This window comes from Anopheles bellator, chromosome 2 (assembly GCF_943735745.2).
Source record: "Anopheles bellator chromosome 2, idAnoBellAS_SP24_06.2, whole genome shotgun sequence".
NCBI classification, from domain to species: Eukaryota; Metazoa; Arthropoda; class Insecta; order Diptera; family Culicidae; genus Anopheles; species Anopheles bellator.
In genome coordinates this window covers 31,225,364-31,239,660 of record NC_071286.1, presented here as the reverse complement: position 1 = coordinate 31,239,660, position 14,297 = coordinate 31,225,364, and the positions used below count along the sequence as shown (strand labels likewise).

At 49.8% G+C, this 14,297-nt stretch overlaps 2 protein-coding genes across 2 annotated transcripts; one reads left to right on the top strand and one right to left on the bottom strand.

The window, feature by feature from the left end:
• LOC131207373 (prolyl 4-hydroxylase subunit alpha-1-like) lies at positions 1–940 on the top strand. The gene is made up of 2 exons (XM_058199984.1): positions 1–606; positions 677–940. The coding sequence occupies exons 1-2, from the start codon at positions 1–3 to the stop codon at positions 938–940; spliced, it is 870 nt and encodes a 289-aa protein (XP_058055967.1).
• Positions 941–2,498: 1,558 nt separating this feature from the next.
• Positions 2,499–6,535, bottom strand: LOC131207372 (pickpocket protein 28). Its single transcript, XM_058199983.1, has 6 exons — positions 5,978–6,535; positions 5,761–5,912; positions 5,163–5,287; positions 4,844–5,046; positions 3,110–3,314; positions 2,499–2,947 (listed from the first exon to the last, which is right to left on the bottom strand). The coding sequence occupies exons 1-6, from the start codon at positions 6,533–6,535 to the stop codon at positions 2,499–2,501; spliced, it is 1,692 nt and encodes a 563-aa protein (XP_058055966.1).
• Between the last annotated feature and the right edge of the window lie 7,762 nt (positions 6,536–14,297).

The window sequence follows — 14,297 nt, the reverse complement described above, 5'->3', positions numbered from 1 at the left end:
ATGGATCTATCGAGTGCTGTGGGCTGGACGTGGCTGCTGCTGGGGCTGTTCCTTGGCCAGTCGGCCTCACAGGACACCGCCGAAGACGGGGCTCCCACCACCGTGAAGATCCGGTTCGACCCGTACCGGGAGCTGTGCCTCGGTACGTACGAGAGGCCGGTCGTGATCACCAGCCAGCTGGTCTGCTGGTACGATGCCCGCAACCTGCACAGCGTAATCGGGCCGTACAAGGTGGAACTGCTCAGTTCGGAGCCGTTTGTCGGCATTTTCCACGACGTGATTCACGACAGCGAGATCGCCAAGCTGAAGGAACTGGGCGAGCCGTACGTCAAGCAGTCGGGAGTGACGAACGATAGCTGGCTGCCGGTGTACTACGACAACCACCAGACGTTCACGCTCCACGACCGAGATCACAGCGTGGTGGAGCGGTTAACGCGGCGCATCGAAAGGATGACCGGGTTGAGTTGCGAGACGGCCGAGGCGATGAAAGTGATCTACAACGAAGCGGGCGCGTTCCGGACGAGCGATATCGACGCGCTCAGGACACCGGAGGAGCGCCACAAGTTTGCGTACGCCGGCGATCGGCTAGCGACGGTGTTCTTCTTCGTAAGTACCGGAAGCATCGGCTTTCGCGGGAGTTCCTCCTTCGCTAAACCGCCTCCGCCTCGGTCCACAGATGAGTGACGTCGAGGAGGGCGGTAGGCTTATATTTCCGCGGCTGCGCGTGAGTATTCGGCCGCGGAAGGGCCACGCCGCGTTCTGGTATAACCTCAAGGAAACGGGCGACGCGGACGACCGGTTGCGGTACAGCATGTGCCCGCTGAAGGAGGACTCCAAGTGGGCGGCCAAGAAAATCATCCACACGCGGGGCAACGAACTCCGGAAGCCGTGCCAACCGACCGGCAACATCCTGTCGCTCCTTGAGGCAGCCGAACAGTAGGAGCGCCGCGAGGGACGCCACGTGATCGGCGCAACGCAACCATACCTTCGTCGGTGCTCCGTTACCCAAGAATAAACCGCCATCCGGCGCTGTGTAAAACCCACTCATTAGCATTCGTCCTTCGAGCAAGAGGGCGACGTGCGAACGAAGTCACATGCAACAAATGGCGCGGCACACGTGCTCACGTCCTGCGCGTGTTTCGGAAAGTTTTAATCATTTCTCCGACCGGTCAGCGCCGGCAACCAGTGGCTGCTGATTCTGATAGTTGGTAGTGCCCTCCCCCCGAGAGAGCGAACAGGAACCACCGGCCGTGATGTACTACACTGTGAACTACAATGAACATGTTTTGTGATTTACACGTGCAGCTGGCACGAGTCGGTGCGAGTCTAATAATTGTCTTATGCACCGTGCTGTGGGTCACGGGGGCAAAATATGATGCTGTAAGGGTAAGTTTGTGTTGGAAAACACAAGAGATGGGAGTAGTGTTTTCGTGGTTCATCAACGATTTTATTTGTAATTCTTTTTTTCAACTTTGAGGACATTCAAGCACACAGTTGGCTTCAGGCGTCAGTTCGAACATTGACGGAGTATCAACTTATGTGAAAAATTTCACCGTGAGGCTAATACGACTATGCTCTTCGGACAATAAGAATTCAACGGATTCGCATAAGCACAAGTCCTTGTAAGACCCGAGTTATGGAACCAGAGTCGAGCTTTATTACAAGCACTTCAATTTAGATTGCACTCTGGTGCAATTCCATGGTGCGCCTCACATTTCCGGTTCGCCTTCATTGTCGTACATGGTTGTGGTTTTTAAGTCAAGCTGCAGCAATATGCTATTCTCAGCTCACAGCCCAAAGTTAGCTCAACTACTAGGTTGTTCAATAAGTTTTATCCCTCAATAAGAAAAACATATTTTAATGATTTGAAATTCACTTTATTATTTAGTATAGCCTCCGTGAACATCAATGTACTTGATTCTATGAGACTGGAACGCCTTCAAAATACGCTTCCATGGCTGTTATGAGGTCATCATTTGATGAAAAACGCTTTTCACGCATGATTTTTTTTGGGTCTGAAAATAGATGGAAGTCGCTAGGGCCCAAATCTAGTAAATACGGTGGATACTCCAACAATTCGAACATTTTCCAATTACCCTTGTGACCTGCATTGTGCATTGTTCCATTTTTAGCGAATAAGACATCCGTTTTCCAGAAACCCAAAACATCAGCCAAAATATTGGTTATACTGCTCAATGAGTTGACCACGTTTAAAATCAGAAATCAGGGTTAACAGGTCGTTAACCCCCTAATTGAAGGCGAAAAGTTCTTATACACTTTCGATAGTTGTTCATAAATTTGCTTTGCTTTGGAAAAATAACAAACCAGTACTTTGTTCTGGTGTTCTGTTAAACATTTTTACATTGAACATTGAACGTCCATGGCCCTCGCTAAACGATTGATCACTTCTTACCGATCCTGCAGCTTCCGGTGTTGGCTGTTGCAAGTGCCGCTAATAATCGAAGGATTGGTGGGTTTTCGGTGGCCAGTCATTAGTGTTACTGCAGCAGCGGAAGAGTGCGTTGCTGATGGTGGACTCGGGCTCGGGCAGTCCGCGCGTGGCCCGCCACCACGAGCGCCAGCTGCCGGCCGACAAAGTAAACACACTCCACCAGCGTTACCAGCGACATGCCGCCGATGATGCCGAACATGCCGCCAAAGTTGCTGAGCATCTCGAACCAGTAGTAGGCGACGCTCTGCTTGTACAGCCACGTTTCCGACCAGCCGAAGAAGATGCGTACCAGGCCCACATCGCGCACGTCGGTGATGCCGGCCATCACGCCGAACCCATCCCGGTGCGTCGGTATGAGCGGCAGGGACGATGCTCTGGTCTCGTACTTGCTGTCCGAGCACGCCGGCAGACACTCGGGGCAGTACAGCGACTCCTCCATCTCCTTCTCCAGGCCCGCTATCTGCACGAGCTCCGTTATCACCGTGGACCATTTGACTGGCGCCGGGGCCATGTTTTAAGTATGTGAAAGTGCCGCAGTCCCCAAACACGCCAATAAATGCAGGAGAGGGGAGATAATGTTAAACACAAAAATCACAACCCTCAACGGGTCTCGGGCGGCTCGAGGATAATTAACGGGGTCCGTGGGGCCATACTTACTTTTGTACTTGTTCAGGCAGGCGATGTGCTGCAAATTGCAGATCGTTACCGAGTTGCTACCCGCGGGGCCACGGGCCATGGGCAGGAAGAACGGGACGCACTCGCACAGGGCCTGCACGCTGCGGATGCGGCAGGCGGCCACGCAGTTGCTGCGCCCGTAGTTGGCCCCGTACTTGTGCACCTCGTCCCGGAACACACACTGGCGCTGCGGAGTGGGAGACCAAAGCCGAAACTCGCTCTGTAGCCGCCGCTTTTTGGTGGTCGACAGAAAATTAGCAACACATATTAGGAGGATTCCCGTGGAAGTTCCGCTACGTTTCCACAGGACGACCGGGGCGCGACGATGGAGATCGGTTCGGTGCCATCTGGTTTTGAAATGGCACGGTGCAAGGCCAGGGCTTCCAGTTACTCTACATGTGTCCGGCGTACGGTACATAAATATTGTTCTGTGGTTTTAGTTTTGCGTTCAGCACTCTCGCTCGGCTGGCCCCCGTCCTCGAGGGTTCACTGTTTCGGTAGGTAACCCGTAAGTGGTACTTTCCCCTTGTAACGATGTGGTTTGCAACGTTCTAGACGGAGCAACTCGAGCGGACGATAGGTAGCAGGGGAACGAAAAAAGGAGAACGTCATGACACCAGCGGACCCAGCTGTCTGTTCTCTGTGTAAAAGTTGAAATTGTTTCAATCCACTCGTTGTGGACTCTGCGAGCGACTTGCTAACGATTTGCTTACGCTCCCAACGTGACCCGTAATAAAGAAAGTTTACAAATTCTGCTTACGCTGTAAACAGTACAATAAATTTCAAATTGGGGTATTCGTGCTAATCTTCTGCGGATTAATAATGAACGATAGGAAGAGCCATACTATAATTTGCTCCATTTTTCTATCGAGACGAACGAACTATGCAAATTGGGCCTCTGGCTGTCTAAACTGGGTTTGTGCATTTTCTTGCATTTAGTAATGGTTAAGTCCGGGGTCGTTAAGTTCGATAATATAAGAACCCGCACAGTAATTTTATGTCGATTTCGTCCAAATTGTGGGATTATTAAAAATACATTTCCAGAAAATGTGATATTTAATACTTTTCTAGGACTTTCCTTCCCAAAACAAAAGTCTCCTTTCGCAGGACTTTCCCAAAACGGGAATATTTGTTCACAATATTAAAGATACTGTGCGGAAAAGAGAGAATATTATGTTTGTTTGAAAACTACCTTAACATTAGGCAATACTCAAATGAATACATTCCCGTCATGGTAACGGGTACGGCTGAACAGATTCTTACTCCAACGTGTAATCATGGATCGACCATTAGGTATTTTGCTAATCCGTATTGGACCACACCGGTCGTAGCACCAATATCTGGCAATAATCCGTCCGTCGCGCAAAATCAGTCCAAATTCCAAGCGGAACCGGCGGGCCACATCACGAAGGCACTTCATTGCATTCGATTCACCCGGTGCCTGATTGAAGGGCGATTACAGAATTTGTTGATAGCCAAATTCCAACCCGATCCACGGTACATTCTGTCCGCGGCATTTCGTCGCGCTGTGGGTCCTTCACCGAGCGGAGCGAGATGCGCGTTCTGGGTACGCGAAAAATACCTTCCATGCGCGCTTCCTGGGCGTTTCGCAACCAAGTGGTCACCGTGAAGCATTTCGAAATGAATTAATTACCTGACGCTCGCATGCCCGGGTGCATGTGGTTCGGCGCCCCGGTTCGGGGCTCGATGCATTACCTTCTGTCTCGAGTAGCGCCGCACGTCCGGCTCGCTGTAGATGGTGATGGCATCCACGCGGACGAAGGTTTCCATGCCGAGCTGGATAAACTGTTCGCTCACTCCGCCCGCGGTGATGTCCGGCACTTCGTTGGGGTTGAAAATTTGAAGCTGTGGCGAAACCACGCAACCGGCGGCCCGGAAAGTAATAGAAAGCGCATCAACTCCCCACTCGTCTGGGTGGCAGGGGTTTTGGGGAGGGTTCCTGCCCACGTTTTACAGGCGCCCGGCCCGGGGCCACGGTTTCGGGTTAAGTCGCGTTTTTGCGCGTTGGAAATACTTCGTACATTGAATCCGATGTTGTTGAACAAGTTGTAGAAATAGTCATTAGTGGACCCATTCAGCAGCACTACGAGCCCCATTTCCGGTCCGCCTACGTCCAAGTGGTACGGTGGCGGATGAATTCTGACGGATAGAAACCGAAGAGAAACGACACGACAGCCCGGAAGGGTTACTAGTTTGCGGTGCTTAACTTGGTCGGATTTGGTCCCTGTTCCACTGTGGCGAAGGTATGTTTATTAACTGCACCTTATCGGTGACTAGGTCTATTGTAGTAGTAAAAATAGCGAAACTAAAACTCTTTCTACATTGTAATTACAAATTGTGCTTAGTTCTTACTTTAAAAGTGCATGGACACGAAACTCAAAATTTTCTCAGACTCAAAAGTTTATTAGTGAATAAACAAAAATCGGCACAATAAACTAACTAAATGAACTTCAAGAAAAGGATAATATCTGGTAATAATGAGCCCAAGTGGGCCTTAAGAACAACACTTAGGACGGAGAAGGTTTACAACTAGAAAGAAGTTGCGGTCAAGCTGCAGCGTGAACCAGACCAACTCTAGATCGCTGGACATCTTCACCTCGGGAGACACTTACTCACTGTCCTCGTTGTGCCCAACGAAGTTGAACGTACAGCAAAAGCCGTACTGCGTGCGCCGCACTTCAATCATGTCGTTCCGGAGCATACAAGGCAACTCAATGCTTTTCCAGAAGCAGCGCAGAAGCATATCCTCGCAGCGGGGCGACAGCTTAAAGGAAGGGCCACAGTTAGCCACGCAGCTGTAACCTCTGCCCCCTCCCTTGGTCTCTTTACCTTGCTGAGCGTGTCGAGAGCGTTGTACATGCCGGTGGCGTTGCTCACATCGTGCCGATCGAGAAACTCCTGAAACTTGGTCATCTGGTGCAGATTCTCGAAGTCGAAATCGTACAGCTTGCCGAGTAGCGCGATCTGCTCGAGAAAGTAGCTCTCGTTGCGCTGCTCGGCGTCGCGCTGCGCCAGGCTGCGGGCGTAGAGTACGGCGGCGGAACGCGAAATGCGGTTGTTGCTGCACAGCGAGATCCCCGGGAAGGGCACGTTTCCGATGGGATAGATCGTATCGTAGAGCGTGGTGATCAGCGGGTTGGCATTAAACTTGTTCCACGCCGACAGGGTCATGCTGACGAGGGTGGCCACTTCCAGGATCAGCACCAGGAGCCAGAACAGGCGCTCCCAAATGCTGCGATTCGCCTGCGCCAACTGGCGGTAACAATGCGCGGTGATTGAGCTGAACAGCTGAAAGAGCTCGTTCTTGAAGCTGTACCGTGGTTGCTGCCGAGATCGGGAATGGGAGCTTCCGGCGGAGATGGTCCACAGTTTGCGGTCCTTTAGCATCGTGTACCAAGGAGCTATTCGGTTTATTCGAACTGTCAGCTAGATTCGCACTGAAATACACACTTATTAAAATTCAGCCCCACCACCACCAAAGTCCTGTTCGACTTCAAAGCACGAACTGCACGCGACGGCAGACTAACCCGTCAAAGACGACTGTTCTGCGCGTTGGCTGTCGGCTGGTATTTACACCCCCGACGAGGGTGGATCGTTTTGGTTTGCTATCAAATATTTACCCTGCCCGCCACCGATCAAATCCTGTGTCGCCGCCGCAAAGGATATTCTGAACATATTCTGGTTCTGTCTACTTTTTACCGTCACCGTGTTGTGCGCCATCATACGTCTGCTGCCGGTCTCCGCGGGGAGGTAGAGGCCAGGGTTCGAATGATAATGAGCAGCAAAACCATTACCGATGATTTGTGTGCGAAGAAATAATATAAAGTTCTCATTCGCAGTCGCACGAGAGGACCCTCGAAATGGTCCGGCGGTAATGGCGGAACCTAACGCCGACGACGACAAGTAGTAAAACAGACAGCCTGGTTAACCCTGGTAGTCCTGATGATGATGTCCTAGACATTAATATTCATTCCGATCCCGTCGACGCCTTCGAGCGGCAATCGTTTTCACGGGCAATGAATCGGAAAACAGTTCGGCGTATCGGTGTCGTGGCCCTTCGGGGCTCAGCCCGGTGCTCCCGTACCGCCCCTTCGTACTTCGCGCTAAGCCACGAGCGTTTGAGTCGAAATGGCTTTTTTCATTATTCATAAATGCACGATGTTTGCTTTTGTGGGCCGCAAGTAAGTTTAATATGGCTGAGTTTGCGTACCCGAAGGGTGAATTGTTGTTGCTGTCACTGCTCGCTGAACAATACAAATGGAATGGTGTAGTAGAAATATGACAAATTCTTTTTCATCATACTTCAACCATTTCTAGTTAAGTTCTAGTTAAGGTCCAGCTGACCGTCGTGTATGACTCGCCATGTAAAAAAGACTAGTGGGTAGAATTTCGCGAAGATGCCACTTTCGCCAAATGCCCCATTCAAGCAAGGCCACAGCAAAGAGAGACACCGTAAATCACCGACAATCACAAATGTTCTGCTTGGAAGTCGGATTACTAAACACGAATGCGTTATCAGGAACAAACGAAAGTTACATGGAAGGCTCCAATGAGACGGCCTAGTGCTTAGTTATAAGTTTTTTCGAAACGCTCTTTTTCTCTTAAAAGCAAACACCAACCTTGGAACAAGAATCCAGCACATTGTGAGCATACAAATCCTTGTAAGGCCAACAACCCCTGTAATCCGAACCGAACGGAAGTGACGTTTGTGATATGTAATTTTATAACCGGACTAGCTGACCCGACAAACTTTGTTCCGCCTCAGAGATCAGAGAAAAGGCAGATTTTGAATTTTATCACGTTAATAGTTTTATTAGGATTGGGGCAAATAAAAATATTTAGTATTGTAATGATTCTTTAATCGAATCTACAATTTTTGTTTTATTATCAGGCAAAAGAACAAACAACGCAGAGGGTCCTCTGACGCGCTTCGGACGCGGCTAGCTGAAAATGTGCGGAAACAGCTCCGGTGTTGCTGAGCGCGATAGGTAGGGTCCCTGTTTACCATCGCCGGCGGTCTCTCGGTCGGCTTCGTCCATCAGGGCCACAAAATGTTGCGTGCAAGTCACTGGTGCTACCTAGCAGTCGCTCCTGGTCCCCTAGTCATATTTCGGATTTTTTCTAATTTTTTTTCGGCCTGGACCGAAAGCGAGAAGGGAAGCCGATCGAATACGGCACCGGGAGTCCCGTTTGTTTGGAACGAAGGAGCAAAGGGAAGCGAGAAGAGAAGCCGATGGTATACATCACCAGGAACTCCGATCCTCTGAATCACCGAATAATCGAGAAATGAGTCGGAGAAATCCTATGTCCGTCTCCTGGTTCCAATCTGCCGTTCTTGAGTAGTAAATAGTGTAACTAAAACGACTTTCTTTTATATACTCGTATATGGAAGATTAAACGTAACGCTCCGATAAGTGGGTTACAATTCAACTCTGATATTTATTGTGTGCTTTTTGGGGGTACCATCTTCCGATTGCTCAACCGGAGCAAGAATAATTTCTTCGTTTCGCTTTATTGCAACCGTCAATTGCTGCTGGCTCGCGGTGAATTGTGGTCCGGAAGATCCAGGAAGAGGTTTGCTGAGCCGCTCGAATCCACGCGTACGGTTTATTTACTGCTAAGGAGGTACTATAAATGTTACAGTCATACAAAAGTGAGTGCACTGTGGGGACAATTAAACTTCAAAAGTTAACATCATCGAACGTAGATTAGAGAGCGATTATTGCAGCTTGTGTTACACATAATATTAATGATAATAATTACGAAGATAAACGTACGGAACACAGTGTACACGCGATCCTTAAAACACCTAACAATGAGATTGCTCACACAGAATGCGTAATTATGCTCGGATTGTTATGTTTGTTAAGTAAAAGACTACCGCTTAAGCCTGGTTATCCGAGTAGAGTAGAAACACCGAAACTTAGACCCTAGACCCTTATTTTCTCGCGCAGGACCACCTCCCAACTCGCCTCGTACAAGAGCAGACATTACTACACGCGACTCATGGAGAACGGCGCATTCTCACTCACTTTAAGTACTGGTTAGAGGCTATGCGTTTAGTGCTAAGTATAATTCGTTCGTATTTTCCACGCGTCCCCGTCGAGGCGTAAATACTGAGTGTTGTGATTCATATTTTTTGGTTCTGGATTGCATTAGTGGTACAAGAACATTATACAGTTTCCTTTCGTTTTAAAACTATTTTCTTTAATCCTAATCTGCCGCTTGCGTCGTCGCTCAGGCCGCACTCAGTGTTCATTTAAATACGGTTTACGGTTCACTACGAGTTAAAAGTTTGGCTCACTCCTGTGTTCAGGATGGTGCGGCCTTAGGGCCTTAGGGCCACACTGTCCATGCTAATTCGTTGGTGTAGAGTCATCGAAAAAAGTCTCCCCTCATTTCTTCTAAGAACTATCGATTTTTGAAGTTTTACACTAACGTACGTAAGTCACCAGTCGCGAAACATCGAAATGGAAAACCGAGATACGCGTTTCGGCTGCAAAAGGTTTGCCGTGTTGCACCATTCTTTCAGGCAAGTAGTTTCTCCATCGATGAAGGACTCCACTCCGATAGCAGGTTCCGGTTTCGTCACCGTCAGTGCTGCTGGCCCTGTCCGGTTACAGTTCCGTGCTCATTTCACCGATAATTACTGAGCCCTGTAAAGAAACGGACGGAAGCAGAAAAATCCAACGCAAAATGCCGGTTAAACTATGCAACCGAACCGAACGGGGGGGGGACGTATGCGCCCAACATAACAGTCCCCCCACTGCAGCGTGTCTGCCAAAAATGGGTTCGAGAGCGCCGCAGCAGCGTTCAAGCACCCGACAGTGTATTCAGTGTATTGACCGGATTGTGTGATTTTAATGAGCTGTTCGGTAGGGGGTGTTGTAAATTAATTTCCGTTTACATGTAGTTACACTACCCGCCAGCACCGTGCAGCAGTTTATGTTCAGCGCCAGCTAAAAGGATACCCTATCCTAAAGGACCGGGGGCCGATGTGAAAGGGAGAATTAATTTAACGCAAATTGCTATCATGTACACACAGTGATGGGTGCCGTCAGAGTCGAGCCGCTAAGCACCGCCCTTTGATGGATCCTGCGGCATCATCAGCGAGAGCGCCATTTGCTACCTTTTTAATTCTGATATGAATGACGAGGGCTTTGTTATTGTACAAGCAAACTAGTGGCTGCCCGATACTACGCAAAGGCTTAAATTATTTATTCGCGCTTCAAAGCGGTCCGCAGGAGCAGTCTAGAGGCTAGGTTAGTCGGTGTGAGTGGTGGCTGCTACTGGCGTCGGTTCGGGACGCTAGCTGACTTCGAAACGTTTCGCGCCGAAACGCCTGGACTATTTACATACCAGCCTCCCCCCATGATTTATCCCTCTAATGAGCTACAGATTAAAAGTCGACGTTTTTAAACGGTAAACACATACTTTTTTTCGCACATTGGCTCTCGTGGTCGACATAATTAACGGGAAAATCATGCTGAAAGCGCGGGCTTTCATCGAAATTAAAACCAGCCGTGCCGTCGTCGGCTCGTCATCGTCGTCGTTGGGAGGGAATACCACACAAACACGGGCATCGACGGGCACCGATGGATGTAACGCCGTCAGCGCCGTCGTAAATTTGGCCGCAAAGTGCGTACCGAGCGCGAGAGTCAACGAGGCGTAGCCCAAGTACACGCGCGGGGCCCGGTGTATGCAAATAGAGGCTATGGACTAAATTGAATTTGTTCTACTAATTGGAACTAAATTTACGCTCCGCAGCGGTGTGAATAGTAAGTGAATAATGATCCACTCTTACGCCCAATTCACTACGACAGGCTAAAGGCAATTTTTGCTGTTATCGCTCGGGAGCGAAACCTATCCCCAATAAGGATAGCTTCGTTCCAGGCGACCATGGACTACGGAGCGGACTGCAAAATCCTGTATCGATGAACGGTGTGGCGATCGCTTGGAGGAGCAAACGAGAACGAGTCAGAGCGAGAGAGAGAGAACGCTCGAGAAGCGAGCGAAAAAGTGAAGCGATGATGAAATGGCAGGCTGATGTCGGGGCGAACCACAGGACATCGAGGTCCCAGCGTGTGTCCACGGGAACCTGTCCTGTCGCCACCGGGTCCGCTGGAACGGAGTGAATAATTAATCATAGTTTTAAAGCAAATAGATTGCTCTATTAGTCGGCTGTCATGTTGCGGGCCCCGGTCCCCCGGGGAGGGACCGTTGCACCGCACCGAAAGCGAATTGATTTCGGTATAATTGTTTATGTTGGGCGCCGATGGAGGACGCCTGGTGCTTTGTGCAGAGGAGCAGCACCCCGGGCTGATCCGGGTCGGAAAGGTCGTGCAGTGAACCTGAGATTACACGGCCGGCAGGGAGGCAGCAGACTGTTTGATCACGAGAGCTTAGCCTGTCTTCGGTGAGCTTAGCACACGGTGAGCCAGCCTCAGTTTGTAGCCAAGCAACGATGTTGCGAGCGACTGCTTACTGCGATGGCTAAGCTGGCTGGCGGGTGTCACATTGTCCCGTGCACAAGTGAACTGTTGGACGGACTTTAAATGTTTATGAAGTACACAACTTTCCCAGGAGCTTATTTTCGATCGCCGATGGCCTTCCATTTGTGAATTGAGTGGGGCAATTAGTTTGCTTACAACAGCCGTTTTGGTCGCGTAATCTCAGGGAAAACATTAAAAATTGTAATCAAGTGGCACAGTTTCATATTAAACAGTTTGTGACGAGCATTCAAAAGTACATAACAAGGTTTGTGGTGGATACCAAAAGTAAGGTGACAAAACATTGTCCCAAAAGAGCTCCAAGCTCGAAGGTGTAACACTCGAATTTTTAAGGTTGTAACCGTGTGTAAACTCAACCTGGTAGCTCGGGAACCTCAAATTTCAACTCTTCAGTTTCACGTGGGCTCAATCGAGAGTAAAATATTGGCACAAAACAAAATGGGGCTTTGTTAGTCCCGAAAAAGAGCGCACGATTCACTATTTCCAGTTGCAACGGATTGCCATTATGCGCCTGATGAGAGTTTTCGACGATACGGCACCCTAGGCATGGCCTACAGAACCTCCGTTTGTAAACGGGAAACTTGAAAGGCTGACTCGACGAAGGTCCCTGAATTTCAGCTGCGCCTTAGAACGCGGCAATTAACTTCATCAGCCAGCTAATCGTGGAAAGCAAACAATAATTGAAGGGAACTTTCCCGGGCGCTATCACTAAGCGCAGCCCCGATCCATGCTTTTCCAGCACCGGTATCTGCACCGAGGCAGAAGGATGTGTACCCCTCGTCGTGAACATGTGATATCCGTTTCACGCTGCGGTTGCAGCATTTCGACGACCACGACCCGGTTCGGGTTCAGGTTCGTGATAAGTTTGTTATCACAGCATACATGCACCGTAAGCGAGGGTTAACTGCCGACATGAAGCTAGGCTCGGCCACCAACCAATCAGCCAGAGCGCACCGGCAATCCGTTGCCGACCCCTCACGGTGGTATTGAAATACCCGGAAATCCTCCACCAAAAAAGGGCCCCATCCGGTTCGGGGGGCCGGGGCTTTTCAAACTAGCGCACAACCCGGCCAAGTTTTTCCCACCCGGCCTTTGCAAATCGTTTGTGTGGTTCCACTTTTAGTTCCGAGCGACCACGGCGTGGTTTTGCTGGCCACCGGAGTGCATTGGTACCCTCTTCGGAAATGTTAATTTTTTCAAGCACTCCACAACATGCTACACCACTGGGCCGCCCACGTGCGCCCTGACACTCCCTTTCCCGGAACGGACCGAACGAGGCTGCGGCAGGATGGTTGCCCATTTTTCAGCGAAGGATGTTGTGTCGGGTCATTATGTTTGTTTGAGGAATTTTTCGAATTTGGCCCAACTTTCGGCGAAAGTTGAGCCCACAAAAACCTTTCGACGGTCGGTTCGGCGCGGTGATGAGCGTTATGCCGAGGCGGAGGGCCGCCCGCTGGCAAAAGGGCAACTGAGAATGGTGGTCGTGGCGTCCTGGGCGGTATGGGCGCCCCCGGGTTACTGATTTGCCAAGTAGCACTTTGTTCTGTTTTGGGCCGCAAATTCCTCGAGCACCGCCCGGGTATTGGGCGTTCCAATTTTTTTGTTTTCAGTTCCCCCGAACAAAAAAAAAAAGCCATGCTCTTAATGAGGTAAAATTTCCATTAAACGAGCCAAGCGAGACAATGAGAGCCCCAACATGGTGCCGTGGTGGGCGAAGCTAAACAATTTGCCCTTTACCGCCGTCGGGGAGCACCTTGAGGTGAGTTTTCCGTCAAAAGTGTTAAACATGATAACGTGCGCTGCGTTGTAGGGCTTTGCACACACAAAATCCGGTGGAAACGGTATCATTTATACGCGCTTTCCTTAATAAGGTATTTTACGCTGAAACCGAAAGCTTTGCTGGCATGGGAAATCGCGAACCGTGAATTGCGCCGCCGTGTATGATATTCGTCGTTTTAAGAGGCAGCGACGATGGCGCATTGAGGCGTACGATTTGTGTCACAAATTTAGACCCCACCGACGAGAAGATAATCAGCAGCGTTCTGGGGTACCAGAGGGGGTTGGCGCGGCAGCTACTTGGAACGAGCCTCGATTGCCAGATTATGTTGCCATAGTAGTCCCTGGAAAACCATGGCGCATGATTTGGAAGAAGTTGGACGTTTATTTGAATGCCAGCGGTTCGCTTTGAAAGTAATGCTCAATTTACGGGCGCTCGTTCAAGCATAAAATCGGCGGGATGCTGACAGCCTAATGAAAGCGCGGCGGTAGACTTTATTATGTGAGCATTTGGAACACATAAAAACAAACATTTCCATCCCTATATGGCCTATTTTCCCTCTCTATTATAAATTAATCCGGATTACAGTGACATACCGAATGGCGTCGTAAATTCCACACCGCGCTGTGCCAAAGGGAAAATCGCCCGAATGTATGCAATATCGGTTACACCCGAACTGTGGCTAATAAACGCAACAAAGTATGGTCCCCTATTACTTTTGAACAATGGGATGAAACGTTTTCACTCTTCTGAACTGCCCAATGCCCAATCGGCCAAATCCGGAACAGGGTCATGGCGAGGGGCCCGTCGCTTCCCTTCGCAAGACGCAACTTCAACCTCCCGTGTGGCAACCCGTTTCTAC

Excerpts from the sequence above, each read along its gene's own strand:
- LOC131207373 (XM_058199984.1), top strand. The coding sequence starts at position 1 with ATGGATCTATCGAGTGCTGTGGGCTGGACGTGGCTGCTGCTGGGGCTG. Across the intron at positions 607-676 it reads TAGCGACGGTGTTCTTCTTC|ATGAGTGACGTCGAGGAGGG; the intron begins GTAAGTACCGGA and ends CTCGGTCCACAG.
- LOC131207372 (XM_058199983.1), bottom strand. The coding sequence starts at position 6,535 with ATGCTAAAGGACCGCAAACTGTGGACCATCTCCGCCGGAAGCTCCCAT. Across the intron at positions 5,913-5,977 it reads CTCTCGACACGCTCAGCAAG|CTGTCGCCCCGCTGCGAGGA; the intron begins GTAAAGAGACCA and ends CCTTCCTTTAAG. Across the intron at positions 5,288-5,760 it reads GGGCACAACGAGGACAGTGA|AATTCATCCGCCACCGTACC; the intron begins GTAAGTGTCTCC and ends TCTATCCGTCAG.